The following is a 13625-nucleotide window of genomic DNA, read 5'->3' on the forward strand; positions in this document are numbered from 1 at the left end:
GGGCAGAAAGAGCTGCACTGGCGCTGTGAGGGGTGACTGATGGATGATACACTTTCAAGTTGAGAGGCGGTTAGGGACAGCGTAAGCCTCCAAGGTATTTTGGAAGCTAGGTTTCCAGGACCCTGAGGGGGCTAGCTGTTGTTAGGAAAGCGTCATTTATTACTGGTCAGTAAAACCTCAGTCACAGATGCTTCAGATGTATACCAGTGGGCCATATATGCTTCGAGCATGATTGCCAACATGTATCTTGAGGGGTAGAGATAAAGATTCCAAAGGAATTTTTATATGTTAAATTAGATCTACAGGATCCTAGAGGGGCGGGACAATGTTAAGCTAAGACTGACTTTTGCCCTTAGCAAAGTGTCAACATGGAGGCAGTCGAGTTTCCAGAGGTCACTCTGCCTGTCTCAAGGAATTGTCAGTTGTAAGGAAATTTAATTTTTTCTTTTGCCTTTGTTTCCTACACCAATACACAAGTGCAGCCTTTACCTTTTACCCCAGAGAGGAAGTGATGTGTCCCAGGTCACACACTTTGGAAATTTCACATTTGGGAACTTGAACTGTGTCTCTTGCCTTTTCATGGAGGCAGCATGGACTTTAAAGTAAAATTGGCTTCAAACTCGGAATCCACTGCTTCCTAGTGTGAGGAAACCACTATTTACCTTAACAAATCACCTCAGCTCTGTGGTTGGCAGATGTGAGAACCGGCCATGCTTGCAGCTCTGTGACAAGGGAGACGATTCATTTTCAGAAATACCAAATAAGAGCTGAGCTGTCTAGTTACCAGTAGGCTTACAACCTATTGGAAATCTATATGAACTCCCCCTCCCCCCATGGAGCCTCAAACCCTTAGACACTTCACTTCCTGATTCTTCTAACCCTCTCCGTTTTGCGGGCTTATTTTCCAAAGGCTTTGCGAGAGCGTGCGCCAAAGAACAAAGGAGGGACTGAAAGTCTCTGCGTCACCTCAGGAAATGTACATGTGTTCCAAACAGACTACTTTTTGCCTTACGTGGGCATAGGCGAAGTCTGGGTAAGGCTGTAACCTCCATTGTACTCCGCCAATGAGGAATCAGGAGGGACTTGCACGCTAGGAAATAAATTGTTTGCTGTAACTACACCAGATGTGCCCGTCCATCACACACCCGCTCTTGCAAGAATGTTGATTAAATCCTCGCTTCACTGTGCTCCGAGTCTCCATGTCCCTCCTTTGATTGGGTCAGTGGCCTTACTTCTCACATGCATTCAGGAGTTTGGGAATGGGGATTGCTCTACGCTGACACCCTCAGAGGGAGGTGACTTGGCTCCCAGGCAGGGTAAGTCTCTTTTCTGCCTGACATCCCACCTTCCTGAGGGGGGCCACTTGGGTTTCTGATCTTCAACATGAGGACTCTTAATGTTTCTCTTCAAGTGAACCCTAGGAATGTCCATCCCTTCAAGGAGACACCTCCTGCTGCTCCCCTGGCTGCCTAAGCATCTGTGTGTGTGTGTGTGTGTGTGTGTGTGTGTGTGTGATGTTTATTGCTTTATTTTTGAGAGAGAGAGAGCAAGCACAAGTGGGGGAGGGGCAGAGAGAGAAGGAAACACAGAATCTGAAGCAGGCTTGAGGCTCTGAGCTGTCAGTGCAGGGCCCTATCTGGGGCTTGAACCCATGAACTATGAGATCATGACCTGAGCTGAAATTGGATGCTTAACCAACTGAGCTACCCAGGTACTCCAGTATGAATCCTTGTTAACCTAATATGATAGGGAAAGATAGGATAAAATAGGCAGAGAGAGAAAGATTAGGACCTGAGGTCCCTGGATGGGGAAAAACATATATTTTGGATCAATGCTGGGAGGGTCTGACCACAGTAAACCCCGTTGGGCCTAAGATTCCTCTCAAGAATGTAACGGACAATCCAACAATACATTAAAAAAATTATTCAGGGCGCCTGGGTGACTCAGTCAGTTGAGTGTCCGACTTCAGCTCAGGTCACGATCTCGCGGTCCGTGAGTTCGAGCCCCGCGTCAGGCTCTGGGCTGATGGCTCAGAGCCTGGAGCCTGCTTCCGATTCTGTGTCTCCCTCTCTCTCTGCCCCTCCCCCATTCATGCTCTGTCTCTCTCTCAAAAATCAATAAATATTAAAAAAAAAATTTTTTTTAAATTATTCATCATGACCAAGTGGGATTTATACCTGGGATTCAGGGCTGACTCAATATCCACAAAACAATCAACGTGATACATCACATCAATAAAAGAAAGGACAAGAACCACATGACCCTCTCAATAGATGCAGAGAAAGCATTTCACAAGATACAGTATCCTTTCTTGATAAAAACCCTCAAGAAAGTAGGGATAGAAGGATCATACCTCAAGATCATAAAAGCCATGTATGAAAGACCCACCACTAATATCATCCTTAATGGACAAAAACAGAGAGGTTTCCCCCTAAGGCCGGGAACAAGACAGGGATGTCCACTCTCGACACTGTTATTCAAGATAGTATTGGAAGCCTTAGCTTCAGCAATCAGACAACACAAAGAAATAAAAGACAGGGGCGCCTGGGTGGCGCAGTCGGTTAAGCGTCCGACTTCAGCCAGGTCACGATCTCGCGGTCCATGAGTTCGAGCCCCGCGTCGGGCTCTGGGCTGATGGCTCAGAGCCTGGAGCCTGTTTCTGATTCTGTGTCTCCCTCTCTCTCTGCCCCTCCCCTGTTCATGCTCTGTCTCTCTCTGTCCCAAAAAAATAAATAAACGTTAAAAAAAAAATTAAAAAAAAAAAAAAGAAATAAAAGACATCCAAATCAGCCAGGAGGAGGTCAAACTTTCACTCTTTGCAGATGACATAATACCCTGTATGGAAAACCCAAAAGATTCCACCAAAAAACTGCTAGAACTGATCCGTGAATTCAGCAAAGTTGCAGGATATAAAATCAATGCACAGAAAACGGTTGTATTCCTATACACCAATATGAAGCAATTCCTATACACAAAATGAAGCAATAGAAAGAGAAATCAAAGAATTGATCCAATTTACAATTGCACCAAAACCCATAAAATACCTAGGAATAAATCTAACCAAAGAGGTGAAAAATCTATACACTGAAAACTATAGAAAGCTTATGAAAGAAATTGAAGAAGACACACACACACGGGAAAAAGATTCTATGCTCCTGGATAGGAAGAACAAATATTGTTAAAATGTCAATACTACCCAAAGCAATCTACATACTCAATGCAATCCCTATCAAAATAATACCACAGTTCTTCACACAGCTAGAACAAACAATCCTAAAATTTGTATGGGACCAGAAAAGACCCCAAATAGCCAAAACAATCTTGAAAAAGAAAACCAAAGCAGGAGGCATCACAATTGTGGACTTCAAGCTGTATTACAAAGCTGTAATTATCAAGACAGTATGGTACTGGCACAAGAACAGACACTCAGATCAATGGAACAGAATAGAGAAGCCAGAAATGGACCCACAAACATATGGCCAACAAATCTTTGACAAAGCAGGAAAGAATATCCAATGGAATAAAGACAGTCACTTCAGGAAATGGTGCTAGAAAAACCAGACAGCGACATGCAGAAAAATGAACCCGGACCACTTTCTTACACCACACACAAAAATAAACTCAAAACAGATGAAAGACCTAAAGGTAAGACAGGAAGCCATCAAAACCCTAGAGGAGAAAGCAGGCAAAAACCTCTTTGACCTTGGCCGCAGCAACTTCTTACCACGTCTCTGGAGGCAAGGGAAACCAAAGCAAAAATTAACTATTGGGACCTCATCAAAGTCAAAAACTTCTGCACAGTGAAGGAAACAATCAGCAAAACTACAAGGCAATCGAAGGAATGGGAGAAGATATTTGCAAACGACATATCAGATAAAGGGTTAGTATCCAAAATCTACAAAGAACTTATCAAACTCAACACCCAAAAACAAATAGTCCAGTGAAGAAATGGGCAAAAGACAGTAGACACTTCTCCAAAGAAGACATCCAGGTGGCCAACCGACACGTGAAAAAATGCTCAACATCACTCATCATCAGGGAAATACAAACCAAAACCACAATGAGATACCACCTCACACCTGTCAGAATGGCTAACATGAACAACTCGGGCAACAACAGATGTTGGCGAGGATGCGGAGAAAGAGGATCTCTTTTGCACTGCTAGTGGGAATGCAAACTGGTGCAGCCACTCTGGAAAGCAATATGGAGGTTCCTCAAAAAATTAAGAATAGAACTACCCTACGACCCAGCAATTGCACCACTAAGTATTTATCCAAGGGATACAGGTGTGCTGTTTCAAAGGGACACATGCACCCCCATGTTTATAGCAGCACTGTCAACAATAACCATAGTATGGAAAGAGTCCAAATGTCCACCGACTGATGAATGGATAAAGAAGATGTGGTATGGTGTAATACAATGGAGTATTACTCGGCAATCAAAAAGAATGAAATCTTGCCATTTACAACTATGTGGATGGAACTAGAGGGTATTATACTAAGCAAAATTAGTTGGAGACAGACAAATATCATGACTTCGCTCATATGAGGACTTTAAGATACAAAACAGATGAACATAAGGGAAGGGAAGCAAACAATAATATAGAAACAGGGAGGGGGACAAAACATAAGAGACTCTTAAATATAGAGAACAAACAGAGCGTTGCTGGAGGGGTTGTGGTGGGGAGATGGGTTAAATGGCTAAGGGGTGTTAAGGAATCTACTCCTGAAATCATTGTTGCACCATATGCTAACTAACTTTGATGTAAATTAAAAAATAATTTTCAAAAAAGGGATGTAACAGACACCATCTACTCCCCCTCAGGTTTCCTTCAGGAATTTGACAAAAGAGCTGATTAAACTAAGTAGACCATAAAATGTATGGCCCACAAGGAATGGTACGGCCATAGACCACACCTCATACAGTGGAAACAAGCCAATCAGGAATGGACAACCCAGCACCTAGAGCTATCAAGCCAATAAGGGTAAAACCTGAGAAGGAACAAGGGGGGAGGGAATGGGTGTGTGTGGAGGGGGGGTGGGGGGCAGTGACCAGAACCTTATAAAAGAAAGACCCTTGCCTATAGTCCACGGACATTCACTTTCGAATGGCCCCTCTCTGTAAAGAGAGCTTTCATACTGTTCTTCTTTCTGATCTTAAATTCGAATACACTTTTACCTGCTACTCATTTTGTGTCCACCTCTTCATTCTTTGAAGCGGAGAGACAATGAATCCCAGGTGTGGAGGTAAAGAATCCTGCAACACTAATGTGCACTCCGAGGAAGGGGCCCACGGCTCCATCTTTGGGGATGCCATTATCTGTGCCACCAAACTGAATTAAACGTGTGAAGAGCCTTGCAGAACCCTCTGAGTATCTCAGGTGCTCATGCCTTATGGATCCCATGCCGTCCTCAGATATACGGTAACAACTCTCCCCGGCCGCTCTGGTTCCTTTGACTCTCCCCCTCCCCTTCTTTAGTTGTGGCCCCCTGTAGGTTCAGCTACCCACTGTGTCTGCTGTGCAGGACGCAAACACAAGTGCTGCAGGGTCAGGCTTTATTGGATACACTGAAGGCTGAATGGGGTCTCAGGTGCCCTTCGTCCTCTTCAGCCAGGAGAGAGCAGACTCCATAAGGGGCTCCCAGGGTTCAAGGCTGGAGAACACACCTGACCTCCGGCCAGCCAGCCCTTCAGGGAGTCTCGGGGGCTCCCTGAGTTCTGGAGCCTGGTGGGGGCAGTGGGGTTCAGAGGAGGTACTCCAGGGAGCCTCCTTGTCTCTGGAACTGGAGTGGCGACTTTCGGAGAATGGGCTCTGAAGAGGCAGGACTCTTTCGGGCAGAGGACGGCCTGGGCTTCAGGGAGACAGTGGCCTGTTTTGGTGCCTGCGGTAAAGGCCCTGAAAAGCGCATAGAGTGTGTAGATCTGAGGCTCCTGGTGGGGGAGGGTGGGCCCCGGGCTGGATCTGCCCGCGCCTGAGCCACCGGTACGTGAGCTGCTGGGGCCTGGGACGCCCAGGTTTGATACCCAGGGGCCTGAGCGGCCTTGCCCTGTGGACCTACTTCCTCTGGCCTTCTTTCTGGCAACAGGTGCAAGGCCCTGGCCTGGCCCCGAGGCAGGCGGAGGCCGAAGCCAATGCCTAGGCGGAGTGGTCCGGATTCCTGGCCCTGCTCACAGGGCAGTAGTTGGGGGAAGGCAAGCAGCCGGGGTCCGGTCTTGTACCTGGAGATGGGGCACGTGGGGCTGCGGGGCTTGAGACACACCAGGCATATAGGATATTCTACAACTGGGGCCTGGCCAGTTGTGCCTAGCCACAGGTGCTGCAAAAGCAGTAGCCGCAGGTCGTGTGCAATGCGGCGGTGCCCCAGATGGACCACTAGGGCCTGGGCCAGGGCTCCCGGGTCCATGAACTCTGCAGGGTCCCTCTGGCTTGCCACGCATCCCCCCACCACCCCAGGGGACCCGGTGTCCCTGTACTGGTGCCAGGGCCATGTCTGCCTCTTCCCATGGACCCCAGGAGAAGGAAGGCTGGGGGCCGGGGAAGTGACAGTGGAGCTGGGGTGGTACCCTGGGTTGGAAGGAGACAGACGGTGAGAGTGGGGGAGAGAGTCGTTCTGTAGCTGAGTGGGAGAGGAGGAAGAAGTAGGAGGAAGGGAGGGGTATAGCTGGCCGGTGGGAGAGGAAGAGCGTGTGAGGGAGAGAGAGAGGTAATTCTGATGAAAGAAAGTGGGGGAACTTGGGAGGGAGGAAGAGTAGGGATGTAGGACAAAGTCAGAACCTGAGTCAGAGTTGTAGAAATGGGAGCCAGGAGAGTGGGACCGTGGGGGAGGGGAGCAAGGTGGGTGAGAGGGAGGGAGCGACGGCTGGGGAGGCAGAGGCTGCAGGTTGCCAGAAGACAAGTCCACAAGTTGTGAGGAGCCCTGAGGGGGGCGCCCAGGGGGTGCTGTGTTCTGTGGCAGCACCTCGTCCTTGTTTTGAGGCAACATTGCCTTGAATCCAGAAGGGACTGGGGCCTCAAGACCAGAGATTAGAGACCTAGCAGAATCAGGACAGTATCTCTGAGGCCAGACCTGGCGGAGAAATCAGGGCCTTCTGTGCGCAAGTGTGACTCCAGCCTGGTGTCGGTGCTGCTGTTGGTTGAGGACAAGGAGACACCCAGCCCTGTAGCACTAGGCTCTCCGAGGGTTCAGGCAGGCACTTGGATCTAAACTTGGCCTCTCACTTTGCAGTCAGCCATTGACGAGGGATATATGGGGACAGAGAATCAGAGCTGCCTCTTGGGAGCTGAGGGGCAGCAGTAATCATCTGGGTGGGCCAGGGAGGAAGAACACAGCCCATGGGACCTGTAGAGAAAGAACGAGAACCTAAGATATTGGGAGAATTGGTCCATTTCTGGCTCTGAAGGCTGATTTACTAAGACCCTGAATCCATGTCACCTTTGGGGTCACAAGAGCTGGAAAAATGCTCCACGGAAAGTGAGAGCCGAGGAGGAGAAGAAGGGAGGTGGGAGGTAGAATGGAGTTGGAGGAGGGGGCTTAAGGATGGCTGCTGAGATGGGACTAGAAATTGGGGGTGTTCTGGTGATGTGAGCTCTTACCAATGAGGGTTCCTCCAGGCTGTTTCGCAAGGCACTTCAGCAATTGAGGGAACCTGGGAGAAAGAGGAACAGTCACCAAACGGTGGATACACCCCCCTCTGTCCCCAGTATCTGTCACCCTAAACTCACTCTGACTCAGATTTCTGTTGGAGCCGTGCCCTCAATGCTCCTTCAGCCAGGAGGAAGTCTTCTGTTACAGGCTTTTGCTGTCTTCAACCTGAATCAAGGATTCTGCAAGCATCCTGGTTTCCGGCCCACTTTGGTTTCCGTGACCCCTCGTCACCCCTAATGCTGATGTCCTCTGGCTCAGCCTGGTCCTGGCTGAGATGGCTGAGCACACCCAGAAACAGCAATACCAGTGGGGCCAGCTGGTGAAAGCCTGTGGAAGACCGGGCTTCGTCTAAGGGGTGGCGTTGCCACCCCCATTGGGAGCCAGGAACCCCATTCCCTGGGGGAAGTTCTCCCTGGCATCTAGTGCCTATGTCACAAAGGTCAGGTGCTGACATAATACACTCTCCTCCTCAAGGCTCTAGGGCCTTCTTTCAGAGATCGTCAAAGGCTGGTCCTTGACAAAACTGAAGCAGACAAAATTCTTTGGGGCACTCGGTCTCCCTTTCAGGCCCCAATCCTCCCCCTGCTCTCTGCCCATATACTTTACATTTCCTACCCCTTCCTACATCCAGGGTCCTCTCCAACCACACAGCCTATGTGGGCCAGGCTCTCCCTTCAATTTGCTATTTTCTTTTGCTTTCTGAGCAGTGCTTGTGCTCTACATTGGTTCCCCCATTTGGGATATACTTCTATAGTTTAATAACTATTTTCTTAGCAGCTTTAATGAGATATAACTCATATACCATACAGCCCACCCATTTAAAGTGTGCAATTCGCTGTTTTCTAGTTTACTCACAGGTTGTGCAACTATCACATCTAAGCATGTTTTTCTTTTTGATGCTATCTACATCTAGATAGATGATAGATATAGATATATCCTAGCGGTGTTTCTCTAGAAAATGGTTTCATTTAAGGTATCTATTTTTATTGACATATAGATTATATATATTTACGGTGATAGATATATAGATATTATAAGAAATTGGTTCATGTATCTATGGAGGCCGAGAAGTCCGAAGGTCTGCAGTCTGCAATTTAGATATCAGGAGAGCCGATGGCATAGCTACCCCAAGTCCAAAGGCCTGAGAACCAGGAGAGCAGATGGTGTAAGCTCCGGTTCAAATCTGAGCCCAAAGGGAAGAGAAAACTGATGTCCCAGCTTGAAGACAGTCAGGCAGAGAGAGTGAATTCTCCCTTATTCTGCCTCTTTTGTTCTACTCAGGCCTTCCATGATCCATGAGGCTCACCCACATCAGGGAGGCAAGCTGCTTCACTCAGTCTACCGATTCAGACATTAATCTCAGCCAGAAACACCCTCACGGACACACCCACATTAATGTTTAACTAAATATATGGGCACCCCATGGCCCAATCAAGTTAACACATAAAATTAACCATCACAATCTACAACTGAAAGATTAGATGCCCTTCCAAGGGGCTATGATACCTGTATTAAAGGAGGCTTTGCCCATATCAATATTTCTGATAGTCTTTTTTTCAGGTGCCCTGGAGTTTTTTTTTTTTTTTTAATTTTTTTTTTTTTAAAACGTTTATTTATTTTTGAGACAGAGAGAGACAAAGCATGAACGGGGGAGGGTCAGAGAGAGGGAGACACAGAATCTGAAACAGGCTCAGCACAGAGCCTGACGCGGGGCTCGAACTCACGGACCTCGAGATCATGACCTGAGCCGAAGTCGGTTGCCCAACCGACTGAGCCACCCAGGTGCCCCTGGAGGTTTTTTTTTTTAGTCCAGGGCAAGTCATGATAAATTTAGGAATGAGTAAGAGTCGTGGCTTGTATAAAGTGACAGAAGGGCACTTGTGGGTGGTGGGAAAGGAAAACCAGGCAAGATCTCAGACACATCAGTTTTACGGAGGAGGAAATATGTGAGTTGAGATCCAGCCTTCAGGGATCGAGAGGCTTCCTGGAACATGGGACTTTTAGTGCTAAAACCAAGACAGCTCTGGAAAAACCGGGACAATTGGTCACACTAGAACTTGGGTCTTCTTGGAGAATATTCATGTTCCCCTCGGGGTATGAGAACCCCAATCTGGAGATTGCTGTTCAAACAAAAACCGTCTGTAGTAATTTCAATTTACACTAATGAATCTCTCCCCTAGTTTGTGCTAATTACCCTAATTACTTGGTTTGTGCTTAGTAAACCTTTATGGACTGAGTGAACAGAAGTTCTCCAAGCATTTGGCATCCAAGGTGGAAATGTGATATTGTAACGGACTTGTTTTAGTTTGCTAGTTATTTCCTGTTGTAGATATCATCTACCATGCACTCCTCCCACCCTCCGTTTTCTAACCCTGGGCAAGAACACTGTGTATTATTTCCTCCAAATGCTATATAGCATGATCCTTCCAGAAATTTGCAAATGTTTCTTAAGAGGATGGATGGATGAATGAGTAAATTGATAATTATTTAAGAGAATTTGACCTTTGCACTTTTTTCTTGTCCTTTCTTTTCTGTTTGAGTTGCACATATGATACGGAAGGAAGGGGCTGTTTACAGAACTACCTTGACTATTCTTGGAGAGATCATAATTATAAGGAGGTGTCAGATAACTGCAGATAGGTAAATACTTTATTCAAAAGGGGGAAAAAGACAAATTCTAGGAGCTCAAATCAGTTTCTAGTTGCTTGCTAGGAAAATTTTATTTTATAATTTCTAACGTTTACTTATTTTTGAGAGAGAGAGAGAGAGAGTGTGTGCACAAGCGGTGGGGAGGGGCAGAGAGAAGAGAGGGAGACACAGAGTCTGAAGCAGGCTCCAAGCTGTCAACACTGAGCCTGACCCGGAGCGAGAACCCACAAACAGCGAGATCATGACCTAAGCCGAAGTAGGATGCTCAACTGACTGAGCCACCCAGGTGCCCCGGAGGAAAATTTTAAACTGGATTATTAAACAGAATGTATGTGAGCTCTGAGAAAGGAAACTGATGATCACAATGGCCAGAGTTGATTCAAGCAAAACAAATTGTGGAGAACATACGGCCATCTGGAAGTGGCATATATGCTGTGTCATCATGGAAAACAATTATATCTGGCTTTTTACTTTCCAGGATGAGAAATGTGCTCTTGACGTTGCCAGCTAAAACACAACAGCCTAAAGTAAGCGCCAGAATACCAATTTTTAAAGAATAGTTCACGCAGACGGGAAATAATTCACTCTATAGTCTCTCTCTATAGTCTAGGTATTTGGGAAGACAAAATGTGATCCGAATCCGCATCATTGACTTACCATTGGAAATCATATGTTGGAGGGACTGACTTCTTGCTTTCAACATCATCAGTATCCTCAAATCATATAGACAGACCTGCCTGGGAGCCAGAAAGATGTTTGATGCTTGGTCTCTGAACAAGGGAAGCTGAGAAAAGTAATGAATTAATTGCCTACTAGCACCCAGCTAAGGGGGTTAGTTTCGTTCACATCAATAGAAATACCCAAATGGGGGCGCCTGGGTGGCGCAGTCGGTTAAGTGTCCGACTTCAGCCAGGTCACAATCTCGCGGTCCGGGAGTTCGAGCCCCGCGTCGGGCTCTGGGCTGATGGCTCAGAGCCTGGAGCCTGTTTCCGATTCTGTGTCTCCCTCTCTCTCTGCCCCTCCCCCGTTCATGCTCTGTCTCTCTCTGTCCCAAAAATAAATAAAAAACATTGAAAAAAAAAAGAAATACTCAAATAACGTTGGGCAAAGTTCTATCTTTTTTGAACGGTGCTGGGGTGAGCATGATCGGATTTGCCTCCATGACCCTTCTTTTCTTACTCTTCCAAAGTTGACTGACATATTCTTTCAAACTGGCTACTAAGGAGCCTTGTTAGATGGGAATTGAAACCTGCACACCAGTGCTCTGACCTACTGTGAGTTGCTTTTGCAGTTCAGCAAGGCAATATACTTCATCCCTAAGTGTTTGTAGGTACCCACATATACTCCTTGAGTACTTACCGCACATATTTTCCCACGTTGTTTTTATTTCCTACTTTGTAAATGAGTCTTATAACCTGGGAACGATAATAATCCCTATGTATTTTTTATGTTTATTTAGTTAAGTAATCTCCGCACCCAACATGGGGCTTGAACTCATGTCCCAGAGATAGGCAGCCACAGGCTCTTCTGACTGGGCCAGCCAGGTGCCCCTCCCTACATATTTTGATTTCATCAAGGCGTTGACTATTGTGCTGGAAAAATGTGAGCCAGCCTGTTGAACCACTATTGCTTTTTTGCCTTTTGTCTCTTATTGTTCTTTGAAGTATACAAATGATACACAAATAAATTTCAGTCTACAAAAGCCAAACAATACAGAAGTATCCAGGTAAAATTTAAAAGTTCTCCTTGGCACTCTTCCCATTTTTACTCTCTCCAGGGATCTTCACTGTTTGTCCTTTACTTTTGGATTTATCTAATATCTTGAGTTTATTAACTATAATTCAGTATCTCTGCTTATATATCTCTGTTTAATCTATCAGTTACTGAAAGGGGTGTGTTAAGATCAACTATAATTAATTTCTCTGTTCCTACATTTCTGTCCATTGTGCTTGATATATTTTTGAGGTGTGTTATCGGGTGCAAAAATGTGTTTATGATGACTGTCATCTCGTTCCATTGTTCTTCTTATCATTTAGCAAAACACAACAAACTTTAAGATAAACCAACCAAGCTTTCTCCTCAAGAAGTTGGAAAAATGAACACGAGGGCAAAAGTGAAGAAATGAGAGGGAAGAAAGTAAAAATGATCAGGCTAAAAATTAATGACACAGAGACTTAAAAATAATATAGTCACACTCATCAGGGTGGCAATTACAGAACAGAAAATAACAAGTGTTGGCGAATATGTGGAGAGATCGGAACACTCGTGTACTGCTGGTGAGAATGTAAAATGATACAGGTACTACGCAAAACAGTACAGTAGTTCCTCGAAAAATTAAAAATAGAATTATCACACGATCCAGCAATTCCACTCTTGGGTATGTGCCCCAAAGAATTGAAAGCAGGGTCTCAAAGAGATACTTGGAGACCCATGTGCATAGCAGCATTATTCACAGTAGCTAAAAGGTTTCTACAACCCAAGTGTCCATTGACAGATGAATAGATAAACAACAATTATATATACATACAACGGAATATTATTCAGCCTTTAAAAAGGAAGGAAATTCAGGGGCGCCTGGGTGGCGCAGTCAGTTAAGCGTCCGACTTCAGCCAGGTCACGATCTCGCGCTCCGTGAGTTCGAGCCCCGCGTCAGGCTCTGGGCTGATGGCTCAGAGCCTGGAGCCTGTTTCTGATTCTGTGTCTCCCTCTCTCTCTGCCCCTCCCCCGTTCATGCTCTGTCTCTCTCTGTCCCAAAAATAAATAAATGTTGAAAAAATAATTTAAAAAAAAAAGGAAGGAAATTCTGACACCTGCTTGCAACATGGATGAACCTTGGTGGATGCACAAAGTGAAATAAGCCAGTCACAAAAGGACAAATATCATATGATTCCACTCATCTGAGGTACTTAGAAGAGTCAAATTCATAGACACAGAAAGTTCAATGGCAGTTGCCAAGGGCTGGGATTAGGGAGAATGGGGAGTTATTGTTTAATGAGTATAGAATTTCAATTTTGCAAGATGACAAACGTTGTGTGAGTGGATGGCAGTCATGTTTGCACAACAGTGTGATGTACTTAACGCCACTGAACTGTATACTTAAAACTGTTCAAAGGGTACATTTTATGTTATGTCACAATTTTTTATAAATAAACATTTTTTGGGGCGCCTGGGTGGCTCAGTCAGTTGGACGTCCTACTTCGGCTCAGGTCATGATCTCGCGGTCCGTGAGTTCGAGCCCCGCATCGGGCTCTGTGCTGACAGCTCAGAGTCTGGAGTCTGTTTTGGATTCTGTGTCTCCCTCTCTCTGACCCTCCCCCATTCATGCTCTGT

The 13625-nt window shown here is 46.0% G+C and overlaps 1 protein-coding gene and 1 long non-coding RNA gene across 7 annotated transcripts in view; one reads left to right on the top strand and one right to left on the bottom strand.

Annotated features, from left to right (window-relative positions):
• Positions 1 to 6: 6 nt before the first annotated feature.
• LOC121044248 (uncharacterized) lies at positions 7 to 1187 on the top strand. The gene is made up of 2 exons (XR_005797217.1): positions 7 to 424; positions 911 to 1187. It is a non-coding gene; the product is annotated as an uncharacterized LOC121044248 (long non-coding RNA).
• A 4354-nt stretch (positions 1188 to 5541) lies between these two features.
• PRR30 (proline rich 30) overlaps positions 5542 to 13625 on the bottom strand; it is a 19888-nt gene continuing 11804 nt past the window's right edge. For 3 of the 6 annotated variants that reach the window (XM_040496301.1, XM_040496300.1, XM_040496299.1), the window contains 3 exons: positions 7724 to 7973; positions 7595 to 7647; positions 5542 to 7340 (listed from right to left, as the gene is read on the bottom strand). In XM_040496301.1, coding sequence (XP_040352235.1) covers positions 5745 to 6983 — 1239 coding nt within the window. In that variant the 5' untranslated portion in view covers positions 6984 to 7340; positions 7595 to 7647; positions 7724 to 7973 and the 3' untranslated portion in view covers positions 5542 to 5744. Of the gene's footprint in view, positions 7341 to 7594; positions 7648 to 7723; positions 7974 to 10952; positions 11087 to 13625 lie in introns of those variants that run through there. The other 3 variants (XM_040496303.1, XM_040496302.1, XM_040496304.1) reach the window with 2 other exon arrangements.

Source organism: Herpailurus yagouaroundi, unplaced genomic scaffold (genome assembly GCF_014898765.1).
Source record: "Herpailurus yagouaroundi ecotype Mexico unplaced genomic scaffold, PumYag 188, whole genome shotgun sequence".
Lineage (NCBI taxonomy): Eukaryota > Metazoa > Chordata > Mammalia > Carnivora > Felidae > Herpailurus > Herpailurus yagouaroundi.